This window comes from Aptenodytes forsteri, unplaced genomic scaffold, assembly GCF_000699145.1.
Source record: "Aptenodytes forsteri isolate BGI_AS27 unplaced genomic scaffold, ASM69914v1 Scaffold251, whole genome shotgun sequence".
NCBI classification, from domain to species: Eukaryota; Metazoa; Chordata; class Aves; order Sphenisciformes; family Spheniscidae; genus Aptenodytes; species Aptenodytes forsteri.
Genome location: NW_008794082.1, coordinates 972,665 through 993,577, shown reverse-complemented (window position 1 = coordinate 993,577; position 20,913 = coordinate 972,665). Strand labels below are relative to the sequence as shown.

At 36.0% G+C, this 20,913-nt stretch overlaps 1 protein-coding gene across 1 annotated transcript in view; it reads right to left on the bottom strand.

The window, feature by feature from the left end:
* CBLB (Cbl proto-oncogene B) overlaps positions 1-20,913 on the bottom strand; it is a 134,650-nt gene that overhangs the window by 22,754 nt on the left and 90,983 nt on the right. The window contains exons 9-12 of the mRNA XM_009272816.2: positions 18,268-18,471; positions 11,509-11,694; positions 8,971-9,336; positions 6,284-6,378 (exon numbers count right to left, since the gene is read on the bottom strand). Of these exons, the coding sequence (XP_009271091.1) occupies positions 6,284-6,378; positions 8,971-9,336; positions 11,509-11,694; positions 18,268-18,471 (851 nt within the window). The remainder of the gene's footprint in view (positions 1-6,283; positions 6,379-8,970; positions 9,337-11,508; positions 11,695-18,267; positions 18,472-20,913) is intronic.

Genomic DNA, 20,913 nt, shown 5'->3' with positions numbered 1-20,913 from the left:
CATGCCTTGTGAGCGCCCTCAAGATGAACCGCTCCATAATCTTCCCCGGCACCGAGGTCAGGCTGACAGGCCTGTAGTTCCCCGGATCCTCCTTCCGGCCCTTCTTGTAGATGGGCGTCACATTGGCAAGCCTCCAGTCATACTTCTGACTTCAGAAACAAGCTCATGAAAGATGGGAATCCAACTTCTTTTGCAAAGACATACGAGCCAAAGACAGGGGGAATGAAGATTTATGGCACTGAACTGCAAACTCTCTATTGCAGTTTTCAACCACCTTCTGTAGAGGGAGCAAAATTTCACACAGCAATGCAGTGTGAAATTGTTTTTTCCATCTTTGATTTCTTAGATGGACAAGAGGTTTGTGTCACTGCTATACAGCCATTTAAAGAACAGAAGGTAAAAATGTACCAGGACAATGAGAACTCTGTAGCATTCTCAGGTAGACAGTTGAAAGTCCCACAAAGAATAAACTTTCTCATTTCTGTGGATGTGCAATCATTCTTACATGGCAATCCAGCATGTTCTGGAGATTTTTTTTTTTATATATATATGTGTATATATAAGCCTGTGTTTTTTGAAACTAATCACAAATTGAACTGCTGGCTTCTGCAGATAGCAATGTTTGAAATATTAATATCTAGACCAGAAATGTCCAATAGCAACTGTCCAAGACTGACCAAACCAGGTTGGTAGTATTGTTTGAAGCCCTCTTCAAAGGCTATTACTAGGAAAAAACAACCAAAACCCCCTTCTCTGAAGGCCCTATCTGAAGCTGGTTATAGAAGAGATTTTGATTCCTGGAATACTGTGAATTCAGTTAATTTTTTTTAAGGACATCTACAGAGTAAAACTAAGAGCCTGATCATCACCTGAACTAAGTACAGCATTATAATAGCTAGTCTTATCAGCTTCCTGATAAAAACAGTTCTCAGACAGAAAAGCTGGAGGATTTACTTACTGACAATTTACAAACTAAATAAATTTGGTATACTCGGGGAATATAAAAGAAGTTTTCCCCTCTTCACCTAGTTCATGCCCCTGCTTTTCTTCTTATTTATTCAGTAGACACAAGAACCTAACTTATGATATAACAAAGCTACACCTTTATTCACAGGATACCAGTGTGTATATAAATGCCAAAATCAATTTCCCAACATTATTGCACTGCTGAGAAATTGTTACTAGTTTGGAGCTATTAAAGACATAAGTTCCAAGTCTCCTGCTTCTGAATACTGTGTAGCCTTAGAAAAGTCCTTCACACTAGGAATGTCTCCTTTTCGCTACCTTTAAAGTAAAATATTTGCCAGGTTGTAAAGATTATTATGTGATTAATATTTGAAAGGTGCTTTTGAGTTGTAAAGCAGTAGAAGAGTTAGAGTACTAACATAGAGCTAATTTACTCTCCACTAGGGTCCTAAAATTGTCCTATACTTACATTATATTTTACTAATATTTCAGAATTCATATTTTAAAAAAATCATATTGCTCTTCCAATTTACTCTAATTGTAATGATATCTGACTCCAAACATCTTTTGCATTGTTCTGCTAGATGTCTATCCCATTTTTCCATGATTATTGAAATGTCTTCAAGATCAAATTGTTTTATTAAATCTCTATTGTTCTAAGACTAACTCTATTGTTCTACACAAAACCACCTAATAAGATAAACAGACAAATATTTTACAGTTTTTTGTAACTAAACAGATGAACATTGTCATTATAAGCGAAGACATGAAACACTTAGGCATCTGTTTATCAAGCTGGTGAAATTTTCTATAATTACACTTTAAAACACTTCATTACTCTTACATCTTTAGAAGATTTGTGTACAGAGGAATACAAAACTGACCAGTACACTGTATTTATATATTCTCTAGTTTCTCCTCCTACTCCTTAAGTGGAAATATTTTAAAATTGAAAGTCAGAATTACATTCTGGTAAGTGATGACTTTGTATTTTCTGATTTGTTGAACCGAAGGCTAGATGTCAATCTCTCTTATCCTACTGAGCAGCAAGGGCCAAAGGCAAAATAGGAAAAGATGTGAGAATTCATTTTTGTTGAGTCATTTCATGTCCAGCTGAGTTGTAAACAGAACTCCAGGGAAACCAACATCTCACACTTATTTAGAAGTATCTCAGGGAAAAAGGTTCCCCTTCCATCATTTACTGGTAAACTGATTCACAGAACTTAGACATGATGAACTTGCAGTCCATGTATTTCAGTCTGGATCAGGACTGTGCTTTTGAAATGAATCCCTTCAATCTCCCCACTTACCATGCTTTGATTTGCACTGAGGAGTGCACAACTTGCATACTGTTCAGATTAAATTAAAATCCATGATACGCTCCAAGTGTGCCCCTACTATGTTCTGATTGCTAAAGACTGTTCACATTCATGGGACAAGACTATAGCTAGTTGAACTGCTGCCCCATAACATGCATAGTACAGACATCAGGTCCTCACTATCAACTCTTCTGTCCTGTGCAGAGTACTACTTGCTAGTGCAGACAAAAGCATTAATCTTGTAAGGCCTCAAAAGCAAACTCTGTTTCAGCAAAGTAACTGTTAAGTTATATGGACCACATGATCAAGTCAACACTTGTCAACTGCCCTTGAGTGTGCTCTACCCTTAAAACCAAAGTGTATACAAAGCAGTTCACCTTCATTCATAGAGGAGGACACAATTTTCTATTTGTCACAGGGTAAGCCTGCAATGCAATGAGAATTACCACAGAACAGCTGATGCATCCAAACACACTGGCCTGTCAAGCTATGAGCTAAAGGCACATTGTGTCCTCCAGGGCACCATCTCTCAGATGTCTAGAACCTTCACGTCAGCAGTGCTCCTTCTAACGCTGCTGGAGAAGTGCCATGCCAAAGGCTGATTTCAAGGGAGCCAGGATTTCCAAGCCACAGTTGCCTTTAACGGAACTATGATTTCACCTTTGAAGTTTCTTAGCAAGATAGAAGGGATAGCAAGAGGAGAAATACCTTTCGGTGCTACTTTCCCCTCAACTACCTCAAAGCAACTAGATATTCTTAACAGATTTATAGAATAAAAAAGGCACTTGGAATTGGATGTCTCATGACATACTCAAAAATAGACATGCTCTCAGAAAACATCACGGTGGTATAAAGCACTTTCGAGACAGAGGCCAATTTTCTATTGATGTAGCAAAACGGGACCTACTCACAGGAATAAAACAAATACTATTTAACTTGAACATTTCTAAGTTTTGGGAAGAATGGTTCTGCATCTTTGACATAAAAATTTTATTTATCTTTTCAAGAATAAAATAGCAATTTGATCAAAGCTGCTAAAAATAATCTGACATAATTATAGCACTCCAATAAAAGAATAACTGTTTTAACATGTAGGATCAGCAGGATAGTGGCTGAGTGGAAAATAAAAATCAGATGCTTGGTTAACATGAGTCCAACAATTCATTATTAAAGTATGGTTAATAATAATCAATTTAGTAAAATGAAAATAAATCAGGACTGTTTCCAGAAAAAAGAGACACTAGTGCTTTTCTATTAATGTAATTTAGTAAAGAAAAAAGAAAAAAAGTCATATTTGTAATGTCTTATTCAGTAAAATGATCAAACAAGTTAAGTAAGGATATTTTAGAATTGTGAAATTTCAACTAAGGGACATTTTGCCTCCTCATTATTTAGACTAGGACATTTCATTCATGGACAATGTATCCTTCAGTCAAACCTTTGAAATTACAGACTTAAGATAATAACTAGAAAAAATAAAATGCCTTGCAGCTGTATGAAACAAACTAGCTCTCAAGCCACAACTCTGCAGAGATCGGAAAGTAGAAAAAAATGAGAAACTTGCACCAGCTTGATTGTAGTAGCACAGCTGGGGAAAGAAATGGTATTTTGCATCAAGTACAGTTCAACATATTTATGAGGGCTTAGTGCAGTCAATTTAACAGTAGAAAAAAATACGTTGTAAAAATATTCTCTCTGACATTTCAAATTAAATTATGCTAAATATTTTTTAGGTTATCTTTTTGAAAGCAATTGTTGTGGCTGGTGGAAATACTAAACTTATTAAACTTTCTATTTTTGAAGATTCCCCCCGCCTAGTTTTTCCACCTACATATTGCCACACACTATTATAGATTATTGGGGTGTTTTCTAGCGGTAACAAAAACTTAATTTGAAATCAATTTAAAATAGACATATTAGTGTTTCAAGAAACAACATCTTTTTGAAAGCAATTGTTGTGGCTGGTGGAAATACTAAACTTATTAAACTTTCTATTTTTGAAGATTCCCCCCGCCTAGTTTTTCCACCTACATATTGCCACACACTATTATAGATTATTGGGGTGTTTTCTAGCGGTAACAAAAACTTAATTTGAAATCAATTTAAAATAGACATATTAGTGTTTCAAGAAACAACATAAAATGATCAGTTTGTATCAGCCATTCCATGTGACATTTTAGTAGTTGTTAATTAGATAATTTGAACTTCTTACCCCTAGGTTATATATTGATATTTTTACATTTTAAAAATTAAAATTTAAAACATGCTATATATATTTTAAAATGTTTAAGTAGAAAACCAAACCAAAAATGAAAGTTAATTTCTTCCTGAAAAGTTTATTGAGTTTGGTTTTAGCAAATGAAGATTTTCTTTTGGCTGGTATAAGTCAGTTTTCTATTCAGAAGACTTCAGTTAATGAAGATACTTCTTTTGACCAAGCTAAATTCACACATTCTAGTTTTGGATTGGCTTGACATGGATTTTGTGCCTGTCCACATTGCTATGATATCCCGTGGAATTTCCAATGAACGCTGTATGGTGTATGTATACATTGTACTTTGATTCTATGCTACATTTGCAAAAATCTGAGTAAAAAATGGGATTTGCATGAAGTAGAATGCTTTGTTATTTCAACACTATGAAAAATAAAAACAAGAATCTTCCCCTCTTCCGAATTCAATTTGCTTTGGAATATGAAAAGTATTTGGTTTGTCTATCAGAGTTATTTCTTTCTCTTTCTGACTACAGGGTGTGGGAACATCCCAGGGGTTGCATTGTATCATGGAAGGAGTAGTCAATCCAAGGAGATCAATCTATAGAGGGGATTGATTACATGACAACATTCAGTTACAAAAATGTCTGGATAATGTTCTAAAATTTGCTTCTGAACTGAAAGTAAACATGGAGAGCTTCAACTCAGCAATTATTCCACCTGAACACATGCTTCCGAATGAAAAAGTCAGTCCTCGACTGCACCTTTATTCTAGTGCTTAGGAAGAGAAAAAACAGCACATTAATGAAATGCTGAAATATATTTGTCTTTTATGTTACCACTAACAGGACAACAATGGAACGACTGCTGAAGATATGGCAAAATTACACAATAATGAGAAAATTCTCAGTATTAATATGTACTGACTGCCCAATTATTTTATTTAACAGCAAGAATCACAAGGAGTACATTGGAAAGAAACTGCAGGATAACAGCAAACATTGCAATATGCTCTGATTTCCTTACAAAAACACAAAAAATTGACAAACTACTTTATAGCACTTCCAAGCTTTCTATTTCAAATGTCTCTTGTTCTGTAGAAAATCCTGTGTGATTCAGAGTCCAAAGATACTTGCTATGCACAGCAGCATCTTGGTACCAAATAAACAGCCATGTTACTGGAAGACTAAGAGTAGTCTGCAACTTGAAATGACAAAATTTCCCAAACCGTATTCTGGAACTCAGAGAGGTTGACTCCATTTAAAACGGATATAAAATGTTTTTGTTTGGTTGGTTTTTAGCCACAACAAAGAAAAGACACTGGTGTGAACCTGGATAAAGCTCCATGCGTAGAAAGCCCAGAAAGCATGACGGGATCAGCGGCAGAACGCACACAAATTGTGCTCTTTACCCTTAGTACTTTCCCTAGAATCTCGCATCTCCTGCGACAAATAGCTCTGACCACACTTCTTCTGTAGTAGTAGAAGCAAAACCAGACAGTGTCTGCTCCCACTGCCAAATACCTGTGAGAAAGACCTGCCACAATTTATTCTCTCTTCCTATAAAAATGCAGCATGTTCAATTAACATTAGAACTGCTCCCACTTAATCAATACAATTTACGTTTCCTTTGTAAAGCAACATTCAAGTTCATGGAAAATGTATCACCAGGCTATATTAGTTCATTTTATTTCTTTCTTTTTCCCGTTGTTCTTTTAGCACCAGAGAATCAGTGCTATTATCTAATGTTAATTAACACATTTCTTTTACAAATAAAGTTAACTTACTTTATACTAGGGATGATGGAGGCAGCTGGAAGAGGGGGTGAAAGCCGTGGAGGGACATCATATTCTTCATTTATCAGATGACCATTTGAAAAGACCTGAAAATTACACAAGTGTTACAATGGGTCTCTCCTCCTATTTATCATCATGGATGTTCACCAACTAGTTATTACAAAATAGAGTTTGAGAAGATTATGGGTAAGGGCTTTCCCAGGAGTTCACACTACAGAGCTGTTATCTGAAGTGACTCTTTCATACCTGTTTCAGCTCACCCCATTTGGGAGCTGCAGAACACATTAGTGTAAAACTTCACCAAAAGAGGGAGTTCCACATCACGGCTACTAGATGGACTACTCAGTTAGAGCTGAACTGCTTCGGGGAAAATTAAGATTTCGAGATTGCAAACCGACCGAAGGGAGAGAGGTAAGTACAGTGGGAAAACAACAGATACAGCATGCTAAACATATTAGTGTTTTTTAAAACTCTGTGATACAGTGTCTGCCAGAATCCACCCCCCTACCCACAGGATTGTCTTCCTAATTCTTGGCTTTTACCAATAGCAAAAAGATTATATTACAATTGATATCTGAATCAGGGATGAAAATTCATTAAATGTTTCCCTTATGAATGTGCATACAGCCTGAAACGATAATTCAGAGTTGTCGGTTGCTCCACTTAACCAAATGGCTTAGATCTATAACCTGAAGATGATGGTTCAAACAGTATTTGGTTAAAGAAATACATATGTAACTTCTCCAGCCTACAATGGCACTTCTATACTGAGTGGTTATTCTGATTTGAGGAGTATTCATTCCATCAGCTTCAATACTGCACCAGACCACAACTGGAATGCTATATGAAGATATAAACCCAGTATCCTTTTAGAATCAGATGAAAAGCTACAGCATTTTAAACAACAGCCTAGTTGTAAGTAAAATTTTGGTGTTTTGCCTCAATGCTGATAATTATTCTAACATTCTAATTATATAAAAGATCATGGACTTCTTAAGCACCTTTCATCATACATGTCAACGTTCTTTACCAATACTAATTGAATTTCAGTAACGTACTTTCAAAACAACCAAAACACCCATATAAAAAAAAAATTAAAATGGAGACAGAAAGATTAAATAGCTTGTGACCTTGGGAAAAGCAAATAGGGAGAAAAATTGATGATTTATAACTACCATGACTTAACCACAAATCCATCCTTCTTAGCACAAGCTATGTAGTCTTCAAGAAAAAAAAAAAAAAGAGCAGCAGCTTTGAGTTAATAACCTGCTCCATGAATAAATTACTGAGCTGCTTTGATAAAACTGATTAGAGCGGAACTAGGAATTTTTTCTTAGGCCATCACCACTTGATCTCTTTTCAAACCTAAGCCTCCCCAACTGTACACAGTCTTGCAAGTTGTCTGAAGCTGCCTAATGCCAGAACTACTCCCTCTACGTTCTCCTCCCCAGATATCTTCAATTAACACACAGAAATAATCCTTCAATTTTTTTGGTAGAAGAAACACCATAGTTATAGATATACATACTATTCACTGCAACCAAGGACAGGAAAACATACTTCTCCTGTGGGTGACAAGCAGATGCCCCCTAGCCAAACCAAGCTAAACAATCAGTGGAAAGGTTGCAAGTGACAACTCTGAACACCCTCAGCACTGAAAATGGATTATTAGACATTACACTGGACATCTGTCCAAGAGAAGTCAAAAGCTGCTATGGACAAATTACAAAAACGTACAACCCCAGCAGCTGGAGTTCTGATTTAAGTACAAAGGAGGAAAAATTCAGCTAAAGATATGTGTAGTACTGTAAACAACTGCCAAAGAAAAAGGGAGTTGCAATGCTAATTATCCTGAATAAGGTTTAGAGTATTGATGATAATACCAAATCAAACAATGCAATACTGGGGTTGTGCCACTGAGCACTTTCAAGGATGCTGCCCATATAGCCAGTGGTAAAGATACAATAAATGATTCTACATTTAGCTTGGCTTTGGATGTATTTGTTTCCTCTTTCTTAGGGTCAAGGCAGGTTAGATCTTTTCCATTAGAGTATACTGAACATCATGACTGATTTAATGCTCTTTTGAAAATAACGTTTTACTGGTGAAACAGACAAGTGACCTTTAGAACATTTAGCTTTTTATGTTAATGCACACAATCTATCTGACAATTTAAGTGTATTTGTATACATCATCTGTATATATTGCATACATTACAGTCTGAAGAGGTTAACAAGTCCTCACCTCACCTATGACAGAGGTAGCTGGAACGTCTACTATTCCATCAGCAAGTGCATACACAATTTTGGCATAACACACTTCCAAAGTGGACCTGAGATGCTATATAACTATACTACAGCATACAGTGCTATATTATTATCATGGACCAGCTATGGATAATTTGCTAAAAGACTATAGCAAATCTGGAATTTTCTCTCCAAGCCATTTTTTGAAGGTTTCGTATTAAAATTGTAACTTAGACCCTCATGTACTGTTGCTTTACAAATTACAGTATTTAACAAACCATTTATTTATGACCAGCTTATTATTAAGTATCAACAGGAAAGATTCGGAAACAGCAGATCAACACTGACCAATATAAACAGTACTTTAGCCAATGCACGACTGCTGCAGTAGGGTATCAAATTAGGATTCAACACATTCAGCTCATTTCATACCTTGGCACCTTCTGCAGGCAGCTCGTGACGTCTGTGTTTCCTCATAAATCCTGGATCAGAACTTATGCGGTTGTGCCTTCCATTTATGTTTGAAATGGCAGTCAGTCCTGGTTTGGGAGAAGCATCACTCCCTATTCGACATCCTACTAACTGACTTGTCCCAAACACATCTCTGGGACACCAGCCTTCAAGGGGCATCGGCTGGTCTCTGGAAGGCACGCTTTCCGGATGATGCAGGTGTCTGCTTATCCTGTTGTCTGGTGGAATTGGAGGGGGTCTCTCCGGTGGGGGCGGTGGAGGATCACGCAAGGGAGGTGGTGGTGCTGGCAAAGGTTTGTCTTGTTTCCTCACCATACAAGGAGAAGACTAAACAACACAGTAAGTTTAAAAAAAAAAAGTTACATATAGGCATGCATATTTCTCTCATGATCAAGTATGGCTTTACCATTTCTAATTGAGATATTTTCAAGACATCACAAGAGTACTTGCCAGTAGGTTAAATGTTAGTCTTGTCTTTGCGTTCTGCAGACAACCTGGCCTTTCTTCAGAAAGCATGCCCCCATTTCTGCTGTTGCATGAGTAACTCAAGGAAGGAGGTGAATGGGATAAAAGAAAACTGACTGAGGCAGATTTATCTGATCCATAACTTTTTTCCAGAATCCTTTGCTTTGGTCCTTTGAATCACTGCTGAAATGAATTCTAAGGAATGTTTGGAAAAAGTTGCAAACCAAGTTACCGGGGGAAAAAAAAAAAAACAAACCCCAAACTTATACAGGTAGCTGTAGAGCTTCTAAGAGCACAAATCCTATAAAACCAAAACATTTTCATTAGGAGTGAATTACTAACAGCATTTTACAAAATAACACTCAGGCCAGGTCTTTACAAAATGTTTTTCTCTTACCACCAGCTACCATAAGAAATACATGGAAGATTATTTCCCTTGGGAGGTGGAATTTTCATGGACTCTGGTAAACCTGCATATTATTACCACTTGAAGAGATGAAGGCCACAAAGGTTTTAAAGTAAGAATAGTATTTGCCCTCACTTCACAGGTTAGCCCACCTTTATTCTTCGAGCAGCACCTCAACACGTCACTTAGATTGAAAATAAAGTTATTTTACCTTCAGGTCCATTCATATAAATAGGACAGTATATTAAATAAAGAATGTTTAATTCAGCTGCTACTTAAGGAAAATAGTTATTCTCACTATCAAGGCAGGAAGATAATGGCTAGGTCCAAATTTTTTGTTATAGCTTATAGTTATAGTTCTCCATTGCAGAAAAAGAGAAGAGTTTTTTGACTGAAGTAGTTGTCTTGGCAGGACGAAACTGTCATTTTTTTTTTTTTTCTTCAGGAAAAGTTTCAAGGAAAAACCCAGCATTTTCAAAATAATTTCACCTTAAAATTTAAAGCAATATTAATGGTATTTCTGATTTTCTGTTTTTTTATAAGACATGAACTTTGTAAAAATATGCTACTGTAAAATTTATTTTTAATGGATGTGCCAAATGTTTAGCATACATCCTCAATGTGTCATAAATTCCCTTGTACAATATAAAAAGTGATGAAAGAAGCTTAAAGAAACTATTCAAACTTCTATTTTTTCCTCTAAATTATAAAGCGCTAGGATCTTAAAGAGGTTGATTTTCAAGTTTGAAGTAAAAAAGTGACAAAATAATGAGGGTACTTCATATGGGATTATTATGAGCACACAGGTTTCAAGTTATGTTTTGAACTTGAATTTGAATTCATCAACTAAAAATAAAAATTTAAACCTAACTCCCCCTCTCTATACAGCAATCACAACAAAACGATCAACTCATAATAGAGAGCAACATAGTATTTGTTCTCATTCATGCTTATCCACTCAAAAAATCATTAACTCTTTAGTATCATCAGTTTCACAAAACACAGCATACAATTTATTAGCTATAGTCTCATTATTATTTCCCTTGAAACTTGAGTCCTAATATATGCCAGTTAAGGTTTTGAAAGCAGGGTATCTGCACATATTTTTCTTGTAAGGATACTGTGGAAATTGAGCATAAATCATCATCAGAGCACAACATATAATCTAAATGATATAATGACCGCAAAATCTATTTTCAGGAAAGCTTTTATTTCTATCTATTTTCATGAATCAGGGTTTATTACAGAATTGATCCATTACAGCAATGTCTTTAAAATTCTGACCATAACCAAGTGCAATATAATCATCAGACAGAGGTCACATTTGACTAGCACATGTAGCTGTAAACATCTAACTATGTAAAGTATTATGCAAAGGGACAGGCACTCGCCAAAGTCAACTGAGGGAGATAAGAGACATAATCAATGTGGATCTAATCTAAAGTTTTTCTAAGCTACAAGGAATTAAAGTTCTTTTGGACAGAGCAAACTCCTGAAAAAGAAAATACACATGGAAAATTTTGTAATAGTCTATCTTCCAAAACAAAAAAGCAAGCTCACCTTGAAAAGAACTAAATACAATTTCTCAATATTCATATATAAAGAAATAATGGTTCAATAAGACTTACCTTTGGTGATCCAGTTGGGCTGGCACATGGTGATCGTGCTACTCCCTTCTGAATAAGATCCAGACGAGGAGGTACAGGTGGAAGACTGAGATGTGGGATTTGCAGGGGGTCTGGAAGCGGTTTTCTTCTTTGTGCAAGAGGGGAAGATCCTGGGGAAGTCACTGGTGAATTCTGCCTCTCATTGCACTTCAAAACAGAAAAAAGAATATTACTAGTATTTACCTGATGACCAAGTATACAACTTCCATTCCATGACTAAAACATTTGATACTTGTCAGGTACTTACTAATAGTCATTTACCATAATGGACACCATGCTACTCTTAATTAATAGACAGTACAGATGCTCAGCTTACGGTTACTGAAAAAGAAGTCAACAAGTCATTCTACCTCAAAACTAACTAAGATCCATGTTAACTTGTGATGAAAATAAAAGAATATATATTTCAGTAATTTGTTTAAAAAACAAGCAATCATTGCCATACAAAAGGAAACAATCACAAACGTAGACAGAGATTCTACTGTAGTACTGCTACTCTTGATGACCTTTTTATTCATAGAGACTACTCCATCTAAAATTCTATACATGTTTTTTAAAAGCCGTACGCCTAGGATATTGTCTGTTAACTACAGCCCATTTTCAAATCATATTTCCATAGAAAATGGAATGTATGTGTCTTCTGAAAACTTATGAATCAAAATCATCAGCATTTTAAGCATCCATCACTGTTTCTCTATGACAATCTTCTCTTACGCAGTTCTCCTGTACAGAATCACTAGGCAAAATGATACGCTCTTTCCTCAGTGAGCCCACTGGTCTCATCCATGTGAGAGTTCTTTTCTCCTGCCATAAAAACAGTCCAGCTCCAGCAGAAACAGAAACCATGGAAATATTCACACTTAAAACCCACTGGGGACTGATGTTATTTTCAGATTTATGGAAACAAGTGGCTGAAAGACACACCTAATATGTAGTAGGCAATAACAAAAACTAGAACAATATGAGAATTCATTTAAAAATTCAAGCTTCTTAGAACCTGACATGGTTTTAATCCTGTTGAAACAGGAGACTAATTTATGTGAAAAACTTCTGGTTCCATATATATTTGGTACTTAGCTATCTCTACCCACCATATTCCATGAATGGTAAATCACAACTGCCAAAATGAAATGGAAATTTTTCAAAGTCTTAAGCTTGTGAAGGGACTTCAATTTAAGTTTGTCATCAATGTCTTGTTTCAGAAGAGCAAAATAATCTTTCAGTCCCCTGAACTACAATTGCCTACAGCCACAATGCTATCAGAGCATGCTGTGGCCCCAGAGATTTCAAAAAGAGAACTGATGATGGCCAACAGGTTGAAGAATAACTTATGAGGCACGAGAAGGGAAAAAAAAAAAAAAAGGAAAATAGCTGATAGCAAAAGCAGTTTCTCTCCCCTACAAGGAAGCTTAAGACATGTCACTGCTTGGTGCTGAAATAAGAGAGAATGCTTTACTGGGAGAAACTAAGAATTATGATTCCTTGTTTAGATCTACTGAAACTAAAAATAAAACAAACAAAACAAAATATTCCACAGCAACAAACAGGTTTTCTTCAGCATTCAGTATCAGATTTCCACCATATTCCCGTTATAAAAAACCCCAATGTTTTTCCTGTCTACCCCCATCCAACCTGTCTAGCTGCATCATTTGATGTTTGTTGGCAGCTAGGCCAACAAGATGGCTGCACTTCATGTGGATGCCAGGGCATTAACAGATGTACATAATACGTACTCTTTTTGGCAGACTCCCTAAGGACAAAGAGATTGGTAGGTGATGTGGAAGGGTGGGGGATTCCGATGTTTACCTCAAGGGGATTTGATTTTGGGTGAGAATAGCCAATGAATTAAATTGTATGATGTCAATTACTACGTAATACTGTATGTCATCACTTCTATGGTGGCTATGTGCCATATGAAGAGTATTACAGTAAGAATCACCTAGACCTATGAAGAATGAACTTTGATGAAACCAAGCAAAGTGCAGCGATGATAGAACCGGACAAGTGCAGCAGCGATCAAGACACAAACTAATACAAATGAACTGGCAGTGACAGAAGACAGACCTTCAGCGTACAAAGGGGCTCTGCTGCAACACACACAGACCTGTGCAATAAAGATGTAATTAAGGAAAAGAACACAGACTCCTTTGTAACAACATGGACTTCATCTGGTTGGCATGACTGCTGCCAAGGGAAAAGCAGCTGTGACTCACTTTGCAATTGTAATGCAGAGCAGACCACACTTGTGTTATTTAATCGGATGTATTTATTACTGGGATATACTGGTATCAGTTTGCCCCTAGTGGTTGTGAATTCAAGAATAAGGCTGCTTCTGACATTGGTTACAATTTCTAGTGAAGGTTCTTCTGATGGAAATATTAGCAGTCGGGCTATTGAATCGAGAGTTTTAGCTTCAAACGCCTTTCTGTCAGATAGGCACATATGAAAAGCATACTCAACACAAATCCTAACAAGTGACTGACTGAGGAATATCATCCTGACTGTTAGTGTCCTGCTGGAGTGAACTCAGTAATTTACAAATTGCATCATGAGATATTTAAGAACATCCAAGCAGACCTACACCAGAAGTGGACTTTTCATTTCCCAGTAGTTCCCTGAAGTTTCTTTATTTATAATCGGTTAAGAGTAACTCACATATTTGTTATTTCTTGTTAGGATAAGTTGTGACCTAGACAGGTTAATAATCTGGACCTAAAAATTTGTAGGAGGATATAGTTACATCACTTAACACTGATGGCTGTAAACATTTTTTACATAGACAGGCTTGTTCTTTATTTGATGTTTCTTTTGCTGACCCAAGAAAATGCATGTGAAGGAGGGAGAGGATGTTAAGGCTGTGAGAGTCAGCGCCATGCAGCCCAGTAAAATACATTTTAACTAAGGGAGGCACACTGCCTCCCAGCATTTACACCTCTTTCAAATACTAATAACTAAGCAATTAAGGACTCTCTTGTTGTGTGGCATGTTCTAATAAATTCCCACAAACCAGGTGTACCATTAAGAAGGAAGTGACATGTATGTATGAGTTCAGAATGTACAGCGGCAGGGAATACCTGGCTTCGTATTTGAAGTCTTTTTTTACGCATGCTTGTATTTTATATGATGAAATTAAAAACATTATTACTGTGCAATACATGCCTTTTTTCGTTACCAGAAAAAAGTAATTTAATAATATGGAAATGAGGGGGAGGAGTCAAAAACATAGTCTCCGCCCATATTTTTGAGAACCAAGGTCTTTTGTCATGATTTGTTAAGTTTGACCTAACTCATCTGCTGGAAGAAGCAGTGGCTTTCAGCTTTGACAATTTCCTATAACTATTTTAAAGTAACAGTGTGAATCAAAGTCAGGTTTTGGTGCATTCATACAGCTAGGAAATTAATTCCAGAGAAGACGGTAACTCCCCAGACAAGGTAACTTCATCTAGTTTTAGAAGAAAGCGTTTTTAGAGAATGTTAATTTACTTTAAGCTATTGAAAACCTCATAGTCTCTTATACTTCTAGGGCCTTCCTCTATGTTTTCATGTAATATTATTTGGATCAAACAATTATCTTAGCACTTATTAATTCAAAATTATTTGCTCTTAACAAGAACTCCTGCACTATGCATTTTCCTTATTTTCTTTCTTTTTAAAAGACGTGTGTCAAGTTACGTCTTGTACAAGGTAAAGTGTCAGATAACTCTTAATTCATGGGACAATGGAGTATTAAGCATCATGGAATAATAAACATAGTCTATTAGAAAATCAAATGCTTTCTTTAAAAATGAAAAAAGCCATTTTTAATATTTACCTGAGCCTGTAATCTGCACATATTTTTAATGTGCATTTCATAATGTTGTGCTTGGCTAGTACAAACGGTATAGAGCTGAGAAAAGGAACGCTTCAGGCAATAACTGCATTAGCTAATCTGATACCATGGGGCTAGAAATTTCTCAGCGATGAGACAATTAACAGAGGTTTTGGCACCACTTTTCATCTTTCTTTCATAAAGAAATATCTGAAGACAGTTTGGAAATTAAAAAAAATAAGCTGCTTGATGAGGCAGATAAACAGACTAATTGCAGTGGATTTCTCTAAAGCCTCTGTTACAGCTGATCTGCTGCTGACTCATACACAACACCTAGCAAGAATGATTCATTTTTCTTAAAGTGTATCCATTTACTCATTCCATTAAAGAATGAGTAAGCAGCTTTGTGATTATTCTTTTCCTTAAAGCAATTTCAAGTCTGAGGTCCCTCAGTGACTTAATTCAGATACCTCTTACAGTTTATGAGTACGCTTCAGAGACAGAGTGATAAACTGCAGAATTGGTATTTTTCTGATATCCAACTTATATTGATAATTCATACAGGTACAGCAGGTGATAAAAAAAAAAATTGTATCTTCTTTACACTTTAACGACAATTCCAAAAAGTGTTTTTCAGCTTTTCATTTTGTCAAGAAGAGCTCACTTAAAAAACCACCCAGGCCCCTTAATCAGTGATGAACCTGACTGTGTGTGCTTCTAAAATGAGCTTACTGCAACTATTCTTTGCGTTAGAAATATATTTCCAAGCACAAGTCCCAAAGATAGTGAAAACTGGTAGTAACAGCTTAGAAACATTTTAACAGTGCCCCTCCCACAAGGCTTTCAGGACAGTAAGGATCGATTTGAGTATTTCTGCAATACATCATGAAGCCCTACAGTCACTTCCATTAGGACTTCATGTCCCTGGAACTTTCCTCTTCTAGCAAGTTTAACATCTCCCAGCTCACTACTAGCCAGATATACCACAAGATTATTTTCTCAGTAATACCATGTGTTCTAGCCAGGTGATTTGAGACAAAATCAGCCCATTTGATTTTCAGGGATTTTACGCTGAGAAAGCAGATGACAATCCTTGCAATAAAATAAGAATTGAAAATTTTTTTCACTGGGATTACAAAGTAACAACAGTATCAGCAGGTTGGCTGCAAGAACTAAATTATTGTCTTTGTCATCTAACTTCCATTGTTTCAACAAATCAAATGACTACAACACAGCCATTATGCAGTACCATGTTCATATTAACAGTATTAACAAGAAACAGAAGGAAAATTCAAAAAGGGTAAAATCCTACATAATGTCATAGAGGAAAAAAATAATTTCTTCTAGCAGGCTCTGAAGAAACACTGTTTAGCAGGAAAAATAAATAATGATTAAAAGAAATAGACAAGGCTGATGAAGGCATTACTAACAAAAAGTGTATAGAAATAATGCCATATTCCACACAGATAGCGTGGCTAAGAGCATCACTGTACAACCATTGGTAACAGTTTTAAGAAGAAGAAAGCAGCTGAAAAATCACCGAATGACCTGATAATTCAACATTTTCAAGTAAGGACTTCAGGAGACTAACAGAGTAGAAAAAGCTGTTCCTAAATTTCAGGGATAATTAGTAGGTTTCTTTCACTGAACAATGAAATTAATGACATAAAAACAGCAAGCACCAAAGCACTCAAGCATTTGGTGGATACTGAAAACAAGACTCCTTATAGTAAAGCCTATTGTTCCTTCTTTTGATAAAAGCATAATGCATTTTTGCCTTATCATGGAAGTGATAGTGTTGTAAAAGCCCATCAATTCAAGGCTATCTCACAGAGGTCAGGCTGCAGACTGCAATTTAAGTCCAAGCAGGAAGGATAAACTGTTCCCAAGAGTAGGCTGTGTTGTATTACATGCACAACACAAGAATGATTCATATGACTTAAGAGGTTAGGAAGGATATCAGAAGTATGCATATTAACTGACAGATACTCTCAGATATGAGGGTGAAACTTTTTTTTTTTAAAAAACAATACAACAGTAAGGAAATGGAAGAGTAAGACATTACAGAATTAATTCCGAGGCAACTATTCAACCTAGATGACCTTAGTAAAAGGTAAAATATAGAAAATGCACTGTAAAATTCAGTGTTACATGGCCTACGACAATATCTATTCCAGACTGAAACAGTAGTGAAAACTACCAACATAAAACAAACTTTTGTTAATGACAGTGCTTATTTATCAGTGACAAAAATCTCCTGTGACCAAAGATCCCAGAATGTAACATAGAGCACTTTCAGAACAAACAACATCCCAAAACACAAAGTCACCATGAATAATCTCAGATACGCTTTTCCCGCTAAAAGTACCTAATACTAAAAATACAGGAAAAAAAAACCCATAGACAACTCACATGACACATGATTAAAAGCTACTTGTGTGCAATACAAATTGGGTTCCAAGTCACCTTTACAAAGCAGTAATATTCATAACCTATTTAGAAACTCAAGATTAATCCTAAAACATTCTGTGCATGTGTATACACATGTGCAGAAAACTAATAATATATTCTCTATAGATGAAATTTTTTGTTTCTTACAAATAAAAGTTCAGGGAATTGTCCATACAGCATACTTTGGATTAGAGTCTCAGCTGGTGCAAACTCATGCTTCCTCCATTATAAACAGAGTTAATTCAGTTCATATCAGCTGAGAATCTGGAATTTTTTTTTCTCCTATTCAACTTCAGTATTATTGCTGCAATATTGATGCATTTTGCTTTTTCAACCCGAGAATTGTTCAGTGAGTTGCTGAAACCTAGAGCATGAAGTGCAACCTCTCACTGTTTAAAGTTACAGGAAGCTTCATTTACAAACATATAGCTTTATCTGTTATACAGTATTTGAAAATTTACCTTTCGGACTGAAGCCAAACGATTCATCATTAAAGACTCTTCTCTATCATCATCGTCATCCAAGTCCAACATGGGCATACTAAAGCTATCAATAATACTGCAGCACCTGGAGTTTTCATCCCTTGGATCAAAGGGATCCACAATGATTGGTTCAGTTCCTTTGATTTCACAGCGACAGAAGGGACAGCCTTGGCCATCAGATTCCTATAGCAAGACAAAAAAAGTACATAAATTTTTAAAAATAAAAAATAGAAGCGGTTTGAAAAGTAGGTCTTACATCTTTCTACACAAAACTGCCCTTAGTAGGTCTCTAAGAGCTTGTAAAGAAGCACTGAGTGAACAGGAAACAGATTCATAGATATTTAACTATAGTAAATGGTAAAAAGACTGCACTTTTAAAGCTGTCTCTCTTCAAAAGATTAAGCTTCACTTAAAAATAACTAATCAAAATGCAACCATTATCTCTAGAAAGCACCAAAATTGTAATTGTCTTAGTATTATAGATCAGGAAGTAACACCTTGCCTTCTAGGATTATAATCTTCCTCTTTCTTCAGAGGAAAGAAGGCAAGGTGTGTAGACAGAGATAATGCATTTTATTATATATCTTTTATATTAAACATAAAGTATTTATTTTTCATTTTCAGTTAGAAAATGCAGATGAGCTTTAGGGCATGCAGCTCTTATTCTCTGAAGAACATATATACAGTCCATCATGGCTGCAACATTACCATCATTCAGCGATATGTATACAGAACATCTAAAGCTACAAACATTTTTTGACGTTTCAAGTAACAAACCAGGACTTTACTACATTTTCAATACATTATGTAAAACAAGGAACTATTTTCACATGTTATCAGAAACAAGAATTAGTTGAATTTTAATTTCTAAGAGGTATAGTGAGTTAAATGATTTTCAAGCAGCCATATTTCCATTCCTTTTACTCATTTCAGAAATATTTTTTTTCCTTGTCAGAAGTAATCAAAAAGCCTTTAAAGCAGATTTCGGACTACTAATGAACAAAAATATCAGAGAGAAGTCTTTCAAGCACTTAAAGAAATTTTTCCATCAAGAGGCACAATGTAGATTTGAATTAAAAAAAAACCAAAAACCCACACCCAAAAGAGCCCTGAAGCTTTGAGAGACCAAGATAATTCAATCTGAATTCACAAATCACATTGTGTCATATTTGCAGTCAGGTAGACAGACAGCTAAAAAGATACGAACACCAAAATTAATTCTAAACAACCTACCTATCCTGAAATATCATCAAACAAGCACAGCTTTTTGATTTCTTAGATGCAAGGACAGCTTTACTTTTTTTATAGCATTATTTTTATCTTGACACTTGCCAGTCTTACTAAACTGAAAGACGATTTTACAGTTTGTGGAAGAACTGTATCCCAAGGCCAGATAACTATAAATGATGTCTCCTGACAACAGTCACGTCTATTTGCATGGTTAGTACTGGATTTTCATTTTGTACGGAAAGATATATGTAATCCACTTCCGGTAGCCTTGCATCCTAATTACAAAGGACTAGTCAACATCACTTACTACCTCAAAGAATGCCTCCAAATTATATGGACCTACTGAGGTAATCACTGTCAAGTGAACAGAAGTCCTCCCTTAGTCATACAATTCTTTACAGTTTCATTTTCTAAAAACAGCCTTACAGATGAGGCACAGAGCTTTTCATTTTCAAGGCTTTCTTGTATCTGTGTTGTCAGATAGTTCTGTACTAGCAGTTTCCTTCCTTTCTTTTCAAAAGCACCAAGTTCACCAAAATATATTGGGTAACCAATCACAGCAGCAGAGACTTGTATTCAACAGTATGAATATAACTGAGAAATTAAAACTGAGATCCAAGATGTCTGTATGAATACACACGTTTGTCCATGCCCACAGAAAGGTTATTTAGAACATTGAGAGAGTAGCTACTGTGAACCTTACAATACAGCATATATGCCCGTATGCTTTTAGAATCAAGTGCAGAGATGTAGTTTTTAGACAAGAATAGATTTCTGTGGAAGAAAATGACATTTTACTCCTGCTGCATAATACAAAAAGGAAACAGTTAAACCAAGTCTTATTTGAGAGACTGATCTCCATAAAGGTGAACAACTCTGAATCGTCTTTAGTATTCTATGCAGATCTGATATTGCTTACTCAATTTTTTTCTGCTTAGTGAAAACATCTGTATTGGACCTCTTGAGGCATGTCTAATGAGCCATTATACTGCCAATTAAATGCTAGCCCAGCAGAAGCTCGCAACAGCTGATGCTGTTACAGTGTAATATTTCTTCATTGCCTCACTAATTATACAAAAGTTAAATTTGTAATGAAGTCCGAAATGTACCTGGCCAATTACAGCTGGTTGCAATGTTCTGATGAAGCTTGATGTTTTCAAACATGTCAGTTCTCTGAGCCTAAAATGCTTTGTTGTCCTCTTCCCGAATCCCTAGCCATTAGCCAAAGTACTGAGGACCTTAGCTTCTCAAAGTCTCCAGAATCAGAGCAAATCACTGGCACAACACTGGAACATGCTGCTACCATGCTACGCGACACCCGGCAATCAAAAGTACAAAGATTTCAGTCCTTTGGCTTAGTCCTTTCAGCTAAGCCGGGGGGGGGGGGGGGGAAGG